The sequence below is a fragment of the Garra rufa genome, chromosome 13, assembly GCF_049309525.1.
Source record: "Garra rufa chromosome 13, GarRuf1.0, whole genome shotgun sequence".
NCBI lineage: Eukaryota > Metazoa > Chordata > Actinopteri > Cypriniformes > Cyprinidae > Garra > Garra rufa.
Genome location: NC_133373.1, coordinates 3,610,717 through 3,629,598, shown reverse-complemented (window position 1 = coordinate 3,629,598; position 18,882 = coordinate 3,610,717). Strand labels below are relative to the sequence as shown.

General features: G+C 36.3%; 1 protein-coding gene across 2 annotated transcripts in view; it reads right to left on the bottom strand.

The window, feature by feature from the left end:
- Nucleotides 1–845: 845 nt before the first annotated feature.
- Nucleotides 846–18,882, bottom strand: part of bach2b (BTB and CNC homology 1, basic leucine zipper transcription factor 2b) — a 199,870-nt gene continuing 181,833 nt past the window's right edge. For both annotated transcript variants that reach the window (XM_073816721.1, XM_073816722.1), the window contains 2 exons: nt 7,616–7,822; nt 846–5,100 (listed from right to left, as the gene is read on the bottom strand). In XM_073816721.1, coding sequence (XP_073672822.1) covers nt 4,630–5,100; nt 7,616–7,822 — 678 coding nt within the window. In that variant the 3' untranslated portion in view covers nt 846–4,629. The remainder of the gene's footprint in view (nt 5,101–7,615; nt 7,823–18,882) is intronic.

Below are 18,882 nucleotides of genomic sequence, written 5' to 3'. Positions count from 1 at the left end.
AAACTATTAATTTTGGTATCCATATGTATGTCATTTTAATACTATGATATTTAAAGATAGCCATCTTTAGCTTGACTGTTGATGTAATAGTAACACTTTACAATATGATATGCAACAATGTTACAATATGTTACATTTGTACGATACAATATACTTTACTGTCCCCTTAGGGGAAATTTTTTGTAACATTAAGATTAATAAAAACTGTAGAATAGAAGTATTGTTCTGTGTTAGAGTGTGTTATAAAATAAATGTTTTTCTCTAGTTCACGTTGGCCACAATTATTGGCACTCCTAAAAATTTCCATTAATATTACAAAATTTTTTTAGCACACCAGGGTGGCTAGGAGTATGAAATTGTCCAGTCATGACTTTTATAAATATGAGGAAAACAAAAGCCAAATTCCCTTAATCATCCATCACAAGAAGTAAAAACAAAGAATGTAGTTCTGATGTGCAGAACAAGTTTGTTGAGCTTCACAAAAAAGAAAGTGGCTGTAAGAAAAGAGCTAAAGCATTGAAAATCCCCATTCCCACCATCAGGGCAATAATTAAGAAGTTCCAATCAACTAAAGGTGTTAGAAGAGGATGTGTGTCTATATCATCCTAATGCACGATAAGGAGGATGACAGGTTAGAATTTTGTGATTTTTTTTGAATGAAAGATCAAAAGGATAAATTATGCAGATTTATTTTCACATCCACTTTTGCTCATATTTACCAAGGGTGCCAATATTAGTGGAGGGCACTGTATATATATATATAAAAATATAAAATATATAGAAAAATGGCTCTGACTGCACTTATTCAAAAAATGAGTGGAGAATGCAGCAACGACAACACAAGGTACATGATATGTTTCTTTATTTCATAAACAGAAATGGTGTCTAGACAAAATCTGTCATTTATATAACACTAGCAATTGAAATGCATGAAAATGAGTCCTGCACAATACCGTATGTACAATGGTTTTTAAGTCATTAGGGTCATGTAGCATTTCAAAATGAAAAAAAGTAAAAACTCTTAGTACAGAATAAGCAAAGAAACAGCTACCTCAAATCGACAATATTAACACAAAACAGTCTTCTAGAAAAAATGCGATAAAGAGTCAGAAAGAGAGAGCTAGAGAGAGAGAAAAAAACAACTCGTGTGACTACAAGCCAAAGAGCTATTCCATTAAAAATGATGCACCAAAATCTACCAATACAATAATCCATATAATCTGTGTAAAAAGCATGTAGAAAAAACACCTGATGCAGTTTGCTGATACAGTCATTGACCAGTAATGAGAGGTATGAAGGATTTCACAGGTAGATAAGTGTGAGAGAGAGAGAGTCCGCTCTGCTAGCCGAAACATGGGGGCTCACAGCCCCTGCATACACACACTTCACTTGAATGTGAACTATGGCCTCTGGAAGTTCTAAGGCAAAGTTGGAGGTGCACTTCGTATTCACGGTACACTGGAGCATCCCCGTCGGGCGAAAAGACAACTTGAGGAAAAGGAGCATAGTTATCAAACGGCCATTTTCTCTGTTCGCTCGTAAAAACGTACAAAACAAAGAGACACCACGCTAAAACCTATCCGTTCGAACGAGCCTCGCGACTTTTCTATGTACATGGCAAAATTCTCGTAAAACACGACACCTTTTTGTAAACATTTTGCCTTTTTCTCATCAGTCCGAATACTAAACGTTTTATAAAGTTAAGCAAATTGCGAAAAAGGCATGTTTCCGAGCAACCCTTTGGAACGCCAGTGTTCATATTTCAGAGAAGCAGCACGAACGAAAAACGAACGACCAAATGATTCAAACAAATGGGAGCTTAAACCGAAGACATGCAGGGTGTTTTCTTCTACCGTATTGACTCTCAATACATTTACCAAGCTTATCGCCAATCCAAAGCTTAAACAAACAGCTGTAGCAGCCAATTGACAACCAAAAACGAATTGCTGGATTTATTTGGAGACATTTCATAGCCCTTCTTGGGTTTCCATCCAAAATACTTGTGCAAATCTAGTTGGTTTTCTGTACGAATCAATTCTTAGCTTAGAAACTCTAACAAAAAACATTCTACCCACCCATTAGCTTTATCAGAAGACACAAGACGCAAAAATACGCAAAGAAACGAAGCTACCGACTGAAAACAAAAACGTTGGCACGCACCCTGAGACAAGATACAAGAGCAACCACGAGTCCGATACGAAAATAAAACCTCTGTAAAACAACAAAAACTAGCAGAAGTGTTGTTGAGAGGAGAGCTGATAAGCTTATTTAACCTGTGAGGCTTTTTGTGAACCCTTGAAGTCACCCTGGAGGCAAACATGATGCAGCTTTTAGTAACAGAGGCTAACAGAGGTCAGAATTCCAATCCGTGTCAACCAGACTCCCGGTTTCTTCCACATCTGCATCCAAAACCTCGGCCGGAACCGAAGCATCCCCAGGCTCTTAAGGCCAAGTGTGCAAGCGTGAGGAGTCGAGACGGAGAAACACAACCGATGCACATTGCTATGCGAGGAACATAAATAAAAGCAGATTCGGGAAAATGTTTTTGGATCGCCTTGATGCAGGTGTGGCAAAATCGAAAATCGTGGACAGTGTGCTTGTCAAGTGGAAGGTCATGCTTTCCACGCTTCGTTATTCATACGACATTAAAAATAAGCAAAAAGATCATTATAGGGATGATTTGCATATGTGTGCACGAATGTCCACTTGGACCCATAAATCTTTAGTTCTAGTCTTGTACCTGATTACAATTTAGAAATGGCAAATACTGACTAAATTTCTTTCGAAAAAGAGAAAGAGAGAAAGAGGGGAAAAAAGATCCACAATGAAAACAACGGCACAACTATCCATCACAACACCTCTAGATTCTACATCCCTAGGAGAGACACTTGTTCGTGTGTGTGTGTGTGTGTGTGTGTGTGTGTGTGTTTGTGTGTGCTTGCATACGAGAGGGAACGGGCATTTATTACACCTTCAGACTGGCAAATACACAAGCACGCTCTAGGGGTCAAATAATATGAGAGATCCAATTTTTTTAAAAGAAAAGCGCTCTCAGATTTTTAAAAAGTAAACAACCGTCAAAGGGTTCTTCCGAAGCCTACCTTTTGAGGCAAACAAACTATATTAAAACATACAGGCAGCATGCAATCCCATTAGTATGGATATACGTGTCTAACAAATGTACAATACAGGGAAATATAGGACGACTTTAATCAAAAACGACGCGGATCAAATTTAGTGTCTTCCATAAATACACAGTTTGAATACTCCCTTGTTTTGATTTGCCTGAAAAGACACTTTTAAGTGTTCGCGTTAAGTGCTTTCAGACTTTTTAGGGTCCTGAACAAAAAAATCGACCCTTTCTGAAGTGCTAAAACGGTCAAAGAGTGCTGACTGCCCTTTCGGCATCTGAAAAGGCATGGGATCATGAGATAACACTGTTTGTGAACACACTGTAAATACTGATAAGAAATAAGAAGGCTTTCTTTAGAGAGCACGTTTTTTCACATTTAAAGGAGAACAGCTCACCACTACGCACATCCAAATTTCATGCAAAGGGGCTCTATGCCGGGTTCGTATGCGAGCGTGTGTGTGCATGCGTGCGTGCGTGCGTGAGTGTGAGAATGCTAGTTTCCTGAGTTTAAGCACACCCATCGTCATTTCAGACAGGAAACAGCAACAATTTTCCCTTGGTGACTAAAAGGTGCTTGATAAAACCCCAGAGGAAAGACTAAAGAAAGACTAAAAGAAACGAAACGAAAAGCCATCTAAAGTTCTACCTGTACAATTTTACCGAAACCGTCTCCATGCGCCGTACTATTTACAACACGCTTTCCGCCGAGCGAGCGCTTCTCGAAAAAACATCCAATGGTACAGTATTGCTGACGCAAAAGGTGGCCGAAACCGCGTTCGTCTTTCCGTCGTACTTGCTTTCGTATCAGTGCTGTGGAAGGCAAAGGAGGAATGTTTTAGATACCACCGTCTGTACAAATTAAGTGTTGCGGTACACAGACACTACAAACGTTATGATGCAGAAGACATTTTTGCATATGGACATTTACAGTCTAGCTGCTGTAGAAAACAAAAAAATCTGTATTCTTTTTTTTTTTTCATGAGTTATATACTGAACATTCAGAATATTTCCTGAGTTTGAATTTACTGTGACAAGGGCCACAAAGAGAAAGAGAGAAGGAGAGACTTAGAGAAAGAGAGAGATAGAGAGAGCAAAAAAGCTGCTGCTAGGTCCGTAGAGGTCTGAATTTGAGATGTGGTCAGAGCCCAGCCCATCCCATCCGAATGGACTGTAATTGGAAACAGACAGCGTTGACACTGTCATGGAAAGGTGTAGCACCATCGTGAAGTTCTGTGAGAAGGTCTCAGACACTCTGCCATGGCTGAATGAGAGAGAACCTGGAGAACAGTATTGCTGCTGTTAAGACAACTGTAGTGTCAACCTTTGTTTAAAAAAAGACAATAAAAAGACATAAATATATATATAAAAAAAATCCAAAAACACTGGCAGAGGCTGGCCATCTCAACAGCCCTCGATTTTTTTTGAGGGTTTGTCAGAAGACGTAACTAAATTAAATAATAAACATCGTCAAACAAAACACAGAGAAACCACCGTCATTAGGTACAGTCCTTTCTGTTGGGCTGTTCGTCGGTCGTACATTTATCTGTCATCTCCTGACAGAAGTCTACTGTCACCGTCTGATTGGACTGTTCCAGAGACAGCCCCGCCTCCAGGTAGGCGGAGCCGGGGTCTTGCTCCTCCCTGTCGTTGGCCGCGTCTTCCGAGCCGTTTCCCGTCTTCCACTGGGCCGGTCGCGCTTGTCCGTCTTTTGCCAATTTGAGGAAGCTCTGTTCGGGGGTGGAGCAAGTGGTGAGGTCAATGCTGCCGGTGGGCAGGGCCTGGTTGCTGGGGGCGATGGAGGCGGTGTTGCCGGGGCGCAGGATGGGGCAGTAGTGATGGACCTGTTCTGGGCTCAGCTGCACGTCTCGACACACCTCCTCCGACAGACAGGAGAAATTCTCCCATAACTCTCCCATGCACGCCTTCAACTGGTTGCGCTCCGTTAAGAGCTTCTCCTTCTCACAAACCTGCAGGGTGGACACACAAAAAACATAAAAAAATTATTTAAAAAACTTAGCTGTTATGTATTTACACCAAAAAATAAGTACAATGTACTTAATGTGATCATATTGTATTGCAAATCACTTTTGCTTCTATTAAGGTGGGATATGGGTAAGGTTAGGGACAGGTTATGGTGTAAGGGTTGGGTCAGCAGTGGTAATTACAGAAATTAATTACAAATGTAATTACACAGAAGTTTTTAAAAATATATAAGTACAATGTAAAAACATGTAAGTACAGGATAAGTACATTGTACCAAATGATTAATTTAAATGTAAGTACATAGTAGTTAAGGCCACCTAATGTAAAGTGGGACCAATTATTATTATTATTTTTTTGACTAATAAATAACTGATCTTGCTTGACCTTTTGCAAACACTGCTGGAAAGATACGTTACAGATAGGTTTTTTTAAAGAAGTATTTTTTGCTCATCGAGGCTGTGTTTATTTGATTAAAAATACAGAAAAAATGCAATATTGTGAAATATTATTGCAATTGCAAAAGAGTGGTTTTCTATTTTATTAGACTTTAAAATGTAATTTATTCCTGTGATCAAAGCTGAATTTTCAGCATCATTACTTCAGTCTTCAGTGTCACATGATTCTTCAGAAATCATTTTAATATCCTGATTTATTATCAGTGTCGAAACTGTTTTGCTGCTTTTTCCAACAATATACACTACCATTCAAAGTTTGGGGACAGTATTTTATTCTTTCTTTTAATACTTTTAATTAATACTTTTATTCTGCAAGGATGTGTTCAATTAATAAAAAGTGATAGTAAAGACTTATATTGTTAGAAAAGATTTCTATTTCTATTTTTTTTTTTACTTTTTATTGATCAAATAATCCTAAAAAAAGTATCACATATTAAGCAACACAACTGTTTTCAATATTGACAATAAATCAGCATATTAGAATGATTTCTGAAGGATCATGTGACACTGAAGACTAGAGTAATGGCTGATGAAAATTCAGCTTTGCATCACAGAAATAAATTATATTTTAAAGTATATTAAAATAGAAAGCCACTATTTTAAATTGCAAGAATATTTCACAATATTGCATTTTTTTCTGTATTTTAATCAAATATTAATTTCTCAATAAGGATTCATTAAACAGATCAAAAAAGTTTTTTTTTATAATTTACAATATAACAAAATATTTCCATTTTAACTAAATGCTGTTTTTTTATTTTCAATATATCAAAATATCAAAGAAAAAAAAAGAATCTTTAAATATATCAAAGAATCTGGAAAAAAATATCACTGTTTCCATAAATATATTAAGAAGCATTTCTCAGCATTGATTATCATAAAAAATGATTAAAAATCAATCAGAATAGTAAAAAGTTTTCTGAAGATCACGTGATACTGAAGACTGCAGAAATGATGCTGAAAATTCAGCTTTGCATCACAGAAATAAAATATTATTTTAAAGTATATTAAAATAGAAAACCACTATTTCAAATCGCAATAATATTTCATAATATTTCAACACTGATAATAAATAAGCATAATAAAATGATTTCTGATGGATCATGTGACACTTAAAACTGGTGTCATGATGCTAAAAATTAAGCTTTGCCATCAAAGAAATAAATTACATTTTAAAATATATTCAAGTCTAAAACAGTTATTTAAATTTGTAACAATATTTCACAATATGCTGTTTTACTACATTTTTAATCAAATAAATCATACTAATCACAAGCTTTAAAACGGTACATTAATAATGTAGTGATTTATTTATTTTTGCTTAACATTGCACTGAAATATTCTATTATATTTGTATTGAATATACATTTTTTCAAGGCCTAAGTTGTGTTTCTAATAATTTTAGGGATCCTGTACAGTGAAATAAACACTTTCATTTAACATTATTTATATTATTTTAAACCTGATGCCCACAATAAGGACAAAATTTTATGTTTTGCAGGAACATTTCCTCCCGACAAACATTCTCCACATGCATGCATACACACTTTGTTATGAATGTACAGCGATCTATAGGGACCAGCTGAGTTATGTAGGTCACCCTGCAGCACTACCACCGTCTTCCAGCTCTCAATCTCCATGGAGATCTACACACTTCACACGTCTCCTGTCTTCATAAATTCATTCATGCTACAACTTCATTCCAGTCGAGCTTTAATATAGCTGTCAAACTCTGACGATAAGAGCAGAAGGAGGAGAAGAAGAGGAGCAGAGGCATCTCTCCTGCTGCTATCCGTGAGATTATATAGAGGATGCATGCGCATGTGGCATCAAAGTGCAGGCTGTCAGGCTTCATGCACATACAGGACATCACACATCAAAGACGGACGGCTCCGCCTCTATCACGGAAACAGCATGGAACCAGGGCTCTGTGATTGACAGGTGGCAGTGCTGCCATGGCAACATGAGGTCCCCTGCAGCTTGTGGTGATTTATAACAACCTGAAGGCCGGTGTGTAAAATAAAGGACCCATTCAGGTACTTACCAGTTTGCGTATTTCACACTCAAGGTTCAGGATGCAGTCAAGTTTCCTCTTGCGGCAGCGCTGGGCCGCGATACGGTTTTTACTGCGTCTGCGCACGTCGTGGATGAATTCCAGCTGCTCTGAGGTCAGCTTGTGCATTTTCACCATCATCTGGAAGTCGTTGCGTGGAAGATTTGTGATTTGATCGACAGGGAACGGAAGCTTGACCTGTAAAGACACACATGATGAGCAAAGTGTTATTCTATGACCTTTTTGAAAGCATTTCTGCTTAGAAACTGCAGAAAATGCTTTCATTACTTAGATTTTTTGTCTCGTTTCCAGCCGAAATATCTAAAAATTCTTAAATCAAGAAAGATTTTCTAGACAAGTAAAAAATATTTTCGTGTTTACATAAAACAAGTCAAAATTAAGCGAGTTTTTGTTTGAAACAAGCAAAATAATCTGCCAGTGGGGTAAGAAAAATAATCTTGTTTTCTGTTTGAAATAAGATTTTTTTTCTTACCCCATTGGCAGATTATTTTGCTTGTTCTAAGCAGAAACGCACTTCATTTTGACTTGTTTTTACTGAAATCAAGAACATTTTTTTACTTGTTAAGAAAATCCTTCTTGATTTAAGAATTTTTAGATATTTTGGCTGGAAACGAGACAAAAAATTTGTACAGATACTGTAAAATGAAATTTTCAAGGACTTTTCAAGCACTACTTTTATGATTTTCAAGGACTTCAATCAGAGATTTCTTTTATCAAACAATGTCTTCCATTTCAAATTCTAAAAAAAGATAAACAGATCAATAAAAATGTACTAAAAAAACAAAATGACATTAATAATGTGAGGCATATGTGAAGATTGACTGCTTAAGTATTACAAATTGCATATTTTACTATAGTTTTCTTAAGGGATTTGTATTTGTGTAGGTCTATACTTTCTTTCGTACTGCATTAATGGTTCAATGTTTGTACTGCTGAAGAAAAAATCATAAAGATTGCTAAAAAATTAGCAAAATCGCTCCGAAAGCACTTTAAGCACCTTGTACGAACCCTGTAACTTACCCAGTTGATTGATTACATTGATAATTGCAAACATTTTTTGTATTTCTTTTTTTTTTTTTTTTAAATGTTAGGCTTAAATATACAAACTAGTCATTATTTAATGAAATACGCACTAATTTGCATACATTTCTAGATACAAAAATCTTAAACAGGATGAACTCAGTTTCAAAATTCATTTACAAAATTCAATTTAAATTTTTTTTAGTTGAAAATTTAGAGTCAGAGGGAATTTTGGGTATCTCCATAATTCAGAAAATAATTAGAACTGACAGAAAACAATATATTTTCACAATTTTAAAATCGAGCAAATTCTATATGAACAAATCCCTCTGTAAAAACCTTCAGAATATAGACAGGAATAAAAATGTAAAGTTTGGTGTGTGTAAGTGCTACTGAAGTGGAGATTTGTGGCTCAGTGTAGGAGAAAACAGCCTTGAAAAATATGGATTGTAATTGAAATCTATTGACACAAATAGATAAAGTGCTATAAAAGAAACACTTAACAGTGTCTGTTGGATGTTTTCATTCCACTAGTCTGAAAAAAAAACCAAAAAAAAAAAAAACCCAAAATCTCAAACTTGATAGGTGCATGAAAAAGCAGTGTTTTTCCCTGCAGTGTCCGCCCTTAAATCAGCATCATCTGATTGTTTACTATCCAATTTGTTTGAAAAAAATTGCAATGCATTTCATCACCACTGGATGGAGGCAGAACACAGTTCTTCACAAATACAAAGAGCATTTCTCAGCATCACAAGCTTACAACATCCAGCATCACTTATTAACAAAGAGGTCAAAAGAGCAAAAAAGACAGACAGGAACAAAGACTTACAACGAAGAGTGAGAAAGACAGGAACAAGAAAGCATCTTTCTGTCAGAGAACTGAGATAAAGACACTCGGCTGCTTTAGTGGTTTCTTTCTCCGTTTCACATTCCTGTCAGGTGATTACCAGAGGGCATGAGTATGCAAATGACACGTGTTAACGAGCTAAGCTGTCAGTGGAGTCTGAACATATCGCCGCTTACATACACACTCACTCAGCGGAGTAGGAAAGGATGTCTCCTTCATGTACCATGAGCGTTTGACAATATAAAGCATCATGGTCTGGAGGGCTTTCTGAGGGCATGTCATACTTCGACACCCTGCTGTTGTCAGAGTGAGCTATCACGAGGGATAAATGAAGGAATCAATGTCATGAGGAGAGAAAAAAATCAGGCTAGCAAAGTGAGAGACGACGTGAACCAGTAGGTAAATCTGCTCATGCACAAAGTCTATCACGCTTTTGAGGTGTCTTTGTAATTGCTTCAAACACTATGTTTCTAATGACATCTTTTTCTTTTATCTGAAGGATTTATTTAAGATTTCAACTAAAATCATTTCTTTTGTCAGCAGCGCTGATATATATGTGAGCCTGGACCACAAAACCAGTCATAAGGTTAAATTTTACAAAACTGAGATATATACATAAGCTCAATAAATAAGCTTTCTATTGATGTATGGTTTGTTAGGATAGGACAATATTTGGCCGAGATACAACTATTTGAAAATCTGGAATCTGAGGGTGCAAAAAAATCAAAATACTGAGAAAATCACCTTTAAATTTGTCCAAATTAAGTTCTTAACAATGCATATTACTAATCAAAAATTACATTTTGGTAGGTTGACAGTAGGAATTTTACAAAAAATCTTAATGTAACATGATCTTTACTTAATTTCCTAATGATTTTTGACATATAAGAAAAATCAATAATTTTGACCCATGCAATGTATTTTTGGCTATTGCTACAAATATACCCCAGCGACTTAAGACTGGTTTTGTGGTCCAGGGTCACATATGTGAGCATAAGAGATTTCTTTAAAAACATCAAAATTCTTACAGATCCCAAACCTTTAAACAACAGTGTAAATTCTGCATTTAAAATGACTGATTTTAAATTTGGTACTGTTTTTAATTTATTTAGACAAAAATATTTAAAACTGGCTAACATGAAAACAATCTCACATAAACTAGAGTTGTTAATGAATGAGGCAGCCGTAATGTCCTGCCCTACTTAAGAACTCACATGGGCTTAGTGTGATTATGACCCCATAAACCTGAACCACAGCGGTGCAGCTACTCTTCCATGTGTAGTGGACCGCTCTGCTGGGAAGCCCATGGTGACTCTGGTTGAGACTGAGAGAAGATGAAAGTGTGGATCTGGCTCAGTCTGGCGCAGAGCAGCAGGGGGCCCGGAGCACTGGCAGGTCGGCCCGCTCCGTCTCTACGGCATCATTAATAAATGATGGACAGACCTTTTTCTACTCTCACGGCTCAGACGACATCGAGAATCGCTCCGCGTACAAGCTCAGTCTGATTTCTGTGCGACATGTCTTAAAGGAGAAGTTCACTTCCAGAACAAAAATTTATGGATAATGTACTCACCCCTTGTCATCCAAGATGTTCATGTCTTTCTTTCTTCAGTCGAAAAGAAATTGTTTTCCGAGGAAAACATTTCAGGATTTTTCTTTATTATTTCTCAGAGTTTGAACTTCCAAAATAAAACTTTACAAAATGCGGCTTCAAACAATCCCAAATGCGGTTTTAAACCATCCAACTCAAGGATGAAGGGTTTTATCTAGTGAAACGATCAGTTTTTTTTTTTTTTTTTTTTACTTTTTAACCTCAAATCCTCGTCTTGTCTTGCTCTGCCTGAACCCAGTTAGGGCATGTCGAAAATTTCCCATCTTACTTTTTCCCTCAACTTAAAAAATCTTTTCAAAATCATTCTACATCGTTGCAGAAGTACCAACCCAGTGTTTGCAAAGCGAACATGCACAGAAGATCAAACACCCTTAACAAAAAAAGTAAAACAGTGACTTACACTCATAAAATAAAGGTTCCAAAGGGGTGTTTTTGCAGTGATCCCTTCTAAGAAACCATTTTTGGTTCCCCAAAGAACCTTTCCATGAACAGTTCTTAAAGGAACCATTTTGAAGAACATTTAAAAAATCTAAAGAACCTTTTTTGACTATAAAGAAGCTTTCCTGCATTTGAAAGTTTCCATATATGTTCAAGGTTCTCCATGAAACCATCAATGCCAATAAAGAACCTTTATTTTTAAGAGTGTATGACTATTTTGAAGTTGAGGGAGAAAATTAGGGAGTTTTTCGACAGACCCTAACTGCCTTGAACCGGAAAAAAAAATACAAATTTTAAATTTTTGTCTGATTCCAACAAATCAAACATCATTTTGAAGGTCTTTTAATTGAGAATGTAAAAATTAAAATAACTATTTTAGGGTATATTTTTTGATATACCCTAACTGTGTTTGAGGTTAAAAAGTATATGAAGTGTAATTTTTTTAAAAAGGTAACTGTTCGTTTCACTAGACAAGACCCTTCTTCCTTGGGTGTGATCATTTAAAAATGCATTTCAAGCCACGTTTAACCTGCATTTTAAAAGTTCAAACTCAGAGCATCATTGAAGTCCACTACATGAAGAAGAATAAACAATTTCTTTACGACTGAAGAAAGAAAGATATCATCTTGGATGACAAGTGGGTGAGACATTATCTGTACATTTTTTATCTGGAAGTGAACTACTCCTTTAGATGGAGAAAAATGTCTTTTTACATGGTCCAAGGAGACGCTTTCTTTCTATGACCTTCTCATGTGTCCTTCCTCTCTCTGGTATCAGTCTGAGGTGTGTATGTGTGTGTGGCAGCAGCGTAAGAGTGATGTCTATATTTAGTGTCTTACCACCAGAACCAGTTTAGAACGCCGGCAGAGATGACAGAACACACACCAGCGGCACTTAGAAATTCAAACGTGATCCCGATTCTGTCTCTCCCTCGCTCTTTCTTCTCTTGTCCCTTTCTATAGGTCATTATTCTTGAAATGGGTCTGGAGTGAAAACTAGGACTCATCTGTTACTGGGAGCAAAGTGGCCCCACTTTTTTTGTCCCTCATTTCCTATCTCTTAACACCATAGAAGTACCATTTTTGGTTCCACAATGAACCATTCAGTTAAAGGTTCTTTAAAGAACCATCTCTTTCTTACCTTTTTATAATCTGAAGAACCTTCTTTCGTCACAAAGAACCTTTTGCGAAACAGAAAGGTTCTTCAGATGTTAAAAGTTCTTTATGGAACCATTTAGACAAAAAAGGTTCTTCTATGGCATCGTGAAGCACCTTCATTTTTAAGATTGTAGAAGAACCACTTTTGGTTCCACAAAGAATCATCTCTTTCTTAACGTATTATAATCTGAAGAACCTTCTTTCGCCACAAAGAACCTTTCGTGAAATAGAAAGGTTCTTCAGATGTTTATGAAACCATTTAGACAAAAAAGGTTCTTCTATGGCATCATGACGTACCTTTATTTTTAAGAGTGTAGGGAGTTGTGGGAAGGACAAGTGAGGCCAAATGCCTTGAGGTCACACTCAGATTATTTTAGCAATAATATTGGCACCCCGTCTGATGAGCTGTTAGTTTCCTGTCTAATGTGAAATGCATTTCCATTTGCAAACAAGGGATGGTCAGTTAAAATGCCTTCAGTGGTAATTAGATCATCTGTTCGCTAAATATCATTAGTGTCCTTCAGACATTCCCAGAAACGTTACTGCTCTGCTATGCATCTCTGCGTTTCACATGTCTCGGTAATGAGACTCCATGTGACACAGATAAGAAAGCAGTCTGAAACAACCCCTAAGATATTCCTCTTTTTTCCCCTTTCCTCCTTTCTTCTCTTGTTTTTCTTCTCTCAGCCCTGTTGCTATTACTGGAACTCTCCACAGGGGCTGAGTAATGGGGGAAAGCTATCATGAACGAACACACACACACACACACACACACACACACACACATATGCATCCTCTCCTCTCAAAGACACAGGATAGACACACATGCACACACTCACTCCGTCTAATGGAGTGATGGACCTGTCTGTGGTCACCATGGGGCTTCCTCCCCATCAGGACCAAAGCGTCTGCTTGTGCTTGTGCGTGCATGCCTAAGATAAATGGCCTGTATGAATGGCTGTCTAGGTCAGTGCTGGATTCCTAATGTAACACATCTGGAGTAAAAAGCACCAGGCTGTTGGAATGAAATTATTTTCTCTTAGACGGCGATCTGTTTAAATGAAGAGCTAATAGAGAGTTAAATCTTCAGCTTCTCAAATTTTTCTCCTGAGAAACTTCAGTAATCTCAGTCAGTTTCAGAGGACAGCTCTGAAAGAGAGTCTTAAACTGCGCTTGGATTGCCAACATACCAATGTCTGCGATTAAAAGCCAGAAATTTCAAAGTGAACCACAAATTTCTCATTAAAAAAATTATTCCAAGACCAAATTATCTGAGCTGAGTAGCTTGTATATATTTTATAGCAGGGATGAAATACATTATATATTAATATATTTAACAATAGAGTATTGTTAATTATTATTACCATTTAAAATAACTGTTTTATGTTTAAATTTAATTTAAAATGTCATTTATTCCAGACAATCTTTCAGAAATGTTTCTAATATGATGATTTGGTGCTCAAGAAACATTTCTTAATATTATCAATGATGGAAAAAATTGCTGCTTAATACTTTTGTAGAAACAAAGGATTATTTGATGATAGAAAGTTTAAAAAAAATTATTTTCATTTACTTTTTTTTAAAGGTTCAAAATGACCTAATAGCAGACATGTATTTGGCTGATATATTAGTCTGATATATATATTTTTACAAAAAAGCAGACATTTCTCACGGTAATGTTTTAAATCTACACCTTTATTTTTTTTATTTATAAATCATTGTTCCAACATAGCTAAATGCAGAAATTTACACTCCATTAATGGAATTTTTACACAACCGAATTTGAAAAGTAAGATTTTTATAGTTTTTTTAAAGAAGTCTCTTCTGCTCACCAAGCCTGCATTTATTTAATTCAAAGTGCAGCAAAAACAGTAAAATTTAGAAATATGTTTGCTATTTAAAATAACTGTTTTCTATTTGAATATATTAAAAAATGTAATTTATTCCTGTAATTTCAAAGCTGAATTTTTAGCATCATTATTCCAGTCTTCTGTGTCAATATGCTGATTTACTGTTAAAAAAATATTATTATTATTATTATTATTATATTTTTTCATTTTTTTTGATGAATAAAAAGTTCTATGAAATAGAAATCTTTTGTGACATTATAAATGTCTTTACCATCACTTTTGATCAATTTAAAGCATCCTTGCTAAATAAAAGTATTAATTTCTATAATTTCCTCCTATAATTATGATGCTGATCTCTCCAAAATGCTGATCTTTGGATCTTTCTATTCATCAAAGAATCCCGAAAAAATGTCATCAGATGTTTTAAATATTGATAATAATAATATTTCTTAAGCAGTAAATCAGCAAATTCTGAAAAATCATGAGACAATGGAGTAATGATGCTAAAAATACAGCTTTGAAATCACAGGAATAAATTAGATTTTAAAATATATTCAAATAGAAAGCAGTTATTTTAAACAGTAAAAATATTTTAAAATTTTACTGTTTTTGCTGTACTTAAGATCAAATGAATGCAGGCTTGGTGGGCAGAAGAGACTTCTTTAAAAACATTTAAAACGTTTGACTGGTAGTGTAGATCTAACCAAGTTTTCGATTGACTCTAGACATCCGTTCATTGAACAGAAACCCGACGCAATATCCGATTCAACCCTAACAAACAAACAGCGAGCTTTCGTAATATTTCAGTCTTTCACCTTGAGCATCATTTCAATCGTGCGGTTTTACAGTTCACCAATGCGACATCTGACGAATAATTTGTAGACCACAATCGGCTCATATTGAGAGAGCGGCTTGGCTTTTAAAGACGGAATGAGAAGAACACAAATGGTTCTGACTTCACTCCTCACTTCCTGCGTTGCATGTAGCTAAAGGGTTAATGCTTCTTGCACCGTGATTTTGAAGAATGAGAATGAAGAAGTGAGAGTGAGATTTTCGTCTGTGGGCTTTTCTGATCACACCCACTCACTTCAAGATCAATACTTCAACCAGTGTAACCGAATGACTAAAGCATAAAGAAAATGGTGGAGAAAGATCTCAAAATACGATAACGGTCCTCAGTAGGGCAGTATCTGCGTTGTTTTTTATTTTTACCTCAGGATCTTTCTTTCCCCCCTCTCCTGAAATTTCTGCTATTGTAACTGTCAAAATTGCCTATATAAGACTTCACTCCTCCAGTATCTCCCAGAGGTGTCAAGTTGTCCTCAGAAAGTATGTGTTATTGTGTGTGAAACAGGTTAAAGTAAGGCCAAATCAAATGATATGGGAATACAGCTGCTCTTGGACCTGAGCTCTTCCTGTTTGAATAGGTGCTGATCACAGAGGGTAACTGATACTATGACTCACGAAGGAGAGAGAGAAGTTCAAAGACCTGGTTTAACTCATCTAGACCGGCCTAGACTAGCACTATGATTAGCCTACAGTTTAACAACTTCCTTCCTCTCTTGAATTCATTGTGTTTGTCTCTTTGTGTGCTGACCCTCCTCTCTCTGTCATGCTCTTTCTCTCACCTGCCATTTGCTGTGAAAACACAGAAAGAACACAGTCTCTTCCCAAAAAATTCTGTTTATATTGTCATGTCACTAAGGGAAAGATTGGAAACTCTTTAAAGGATTACTCCACTTCCAGAATAAAAAAAATCCTGATTTACTCAGCCCCATGTCATCCAAGATAATCATGTCTTTCTTTCTTAGGTAGGATTTTTTTTTTTTTTTTTTAGCTTTTTAAGGAAAACATTCCAGGACTTTTCCCCATATAGTGGACTTATAATGGATGGAAGGTTAAAAATGCAATTTCAATGCAGATTCAAAGGGCTCTAAATGATCCTAGCAGAGGAATAAGGGTCTTGTCTAGCAAAATGATCAGTCATTTTCTTAAATATTTTAATATTTATACACTATTTAACAACAAATGCTCACACTCCTGTGCACTCTGGTTCAATACAGTTGAAAAACTCCCATCTTATTTTCTCCTCCAACTTCAAAATCACCCTACATCACTGTTTTACCTTATTTGTAAATGGCATTTCATGTTCTTTGCACATACACTTTGTAAATACTTTGTCTGTACTTCTGTAGCGATGTAGGGCGATTTTGTAGTTGGAGGAGAAAATAAGATGGGAGTTTTTCAACATACCCTAACTGTACTGAACCGAAGTGAACAGGAATGCAAACATTTGTGGTTAAAAAGTGTATAAATATTAATATATTTAAGAAAATGACTAACGTTTAGCTAAATAAGACCATTCCACTCCTTGGCTGGGATTATTTAGAGCCTTTTGAAACTGCATTTTTAACCTTTAAAGGGGTCATATGGTGTTGCTAAAACAAGCATTTTTGGGTGTTTGTTGTAATGCAATGTGTTTATGCAGTTTAAAGTTCAAAAAACATTATTTTCCACATACTGTATATTATTGTTGCTCCTCTCTACCCTGCCTTTCTGAAACGCTTCGATTTTTACAAAACTCATCGTTGATGGAAACCGAGTTGTTCTCTGATTGGCCAGCTATCCGGTGCCTTGTGATTGGCCGAATACCTCAAGCGTGGGATGAAATGTTTCTCAGCGCGGAGAGACAGAAACAATAAACCCATTATAAACGAGGCATTAGTTGGATCCAGTGGGGACATAACTACTGATTATAATGACTCATACTGTCTTTTTACGTGTTGCGTTGCACCGTGCCGCATAAACATAACACCATGTCTGCATTTGTGATCATAGAAATAGAAACAACAAGCACTACTTTACACTGCTCCAAACTCTCGTCTGAATAGTCAGTACTGAATTCTTTAAATATAAAAACGTACTTAAAGGCCATAAGTCAGAAGCGCAGACTGTCCTTGCAACATTGGAATTGCCCCACTTTATAGCATTAACCCTTTGTGTACAGCTGGCATTGTAAGCTGCTCTCCCAGGTTCAGGAAACAGTCCTCAGTGAAAATTTGCATTGTACTGTTCCGGAACAGTGTTGTAAATATAACCTAACCACTGATTTCTATTTGTGTTCTCATTTGGAAGGCTAAACAAAGTACTTTTGCTTTCGCAATGAAACACATTGTGTCTCCACAACATGGTGGATGCAACAATACTACAGCCGGTAAAAGTTACGCCTTCTTTCTTTTTCATATACATACAGGCGGTGTTACCCTAATCTACTCACCCTGTGATGTGAACAAGTGGGGGCGTGTTTGAACGAGCAGTTTTAGGAAGGCGTGGCTGAGTCTTAACTTTTGTAATAAATATCTCTTTGGTTTTGAGACTTTAAGCTTTGCAACTTTACAGATCTTATCTATACACAAACAGCTTGTAACACTCTAAAGACAAAGGAAAACAAGAAATCGCATCACATGACCCCTTTAATCCTTTGAGAAAGACATGGACATCTTGAATTACATGGGTTGAGTAAATTACCAGGAAATATTTATTTTGGAAGTGGAGTAATCCTTTAACTAAAGCATGGTTTCTATGAAACCTAACAAATCTCAACTACAGATTATGAAGCATGAAAACGAATATGAAAGGCAGCATTTGGTCTCGAAGTTTCTAAATGAAAGAAGTGAGACTTTCGGTCCTTTTAACAGACTTCTGTCAGCCCTAGCTTCAAAGAAATGGTCAGGTGTAGATGTGAAAACGAATAACAGTGAGAACGAAACTGAGAAGAAGAGTGAACTTTGGAAAGAAATAATATTTCAGATACTAGATTGAGTGAGAGTAAAGAGTGAGACCTTGAACATCTGGAGATACAATTCCATTGTACTTGAAACTAAATGAAGCGCTTCAGTGAAGATAGGAATCTTTAAGTGATTTTTAGTCTGTTGCTGAATCAAAACTGGAATGATAGAGTAAACTAGTTGAACTACAAAGCTCTACTGAAAAGCCAAATGAAGAGTCAGACACATTAGCAGCTGGTTTATCTAGATTATCCGGATGCTGTGTAGTGTGTCTCAAGTCCTTTAAGCACAACGCATGTATAAACTGCTGAAAACTAGCCAATTCATTTCTGATTGCTCAGTGTTACCATGGCGACCAGTTTCTCCATCATGGGCCCTACATGCAAGGTCTCATCCCAAGTCTATATAGTGCTTTACTCTTATATACACAAGCATCCTCCCTGGAGAAATCTCGTTCAACTCAGATCAGACAAAAATGCTCTAAACAACTTCACACAAGTGTTTATCCATTCTTTCTCTTCATAC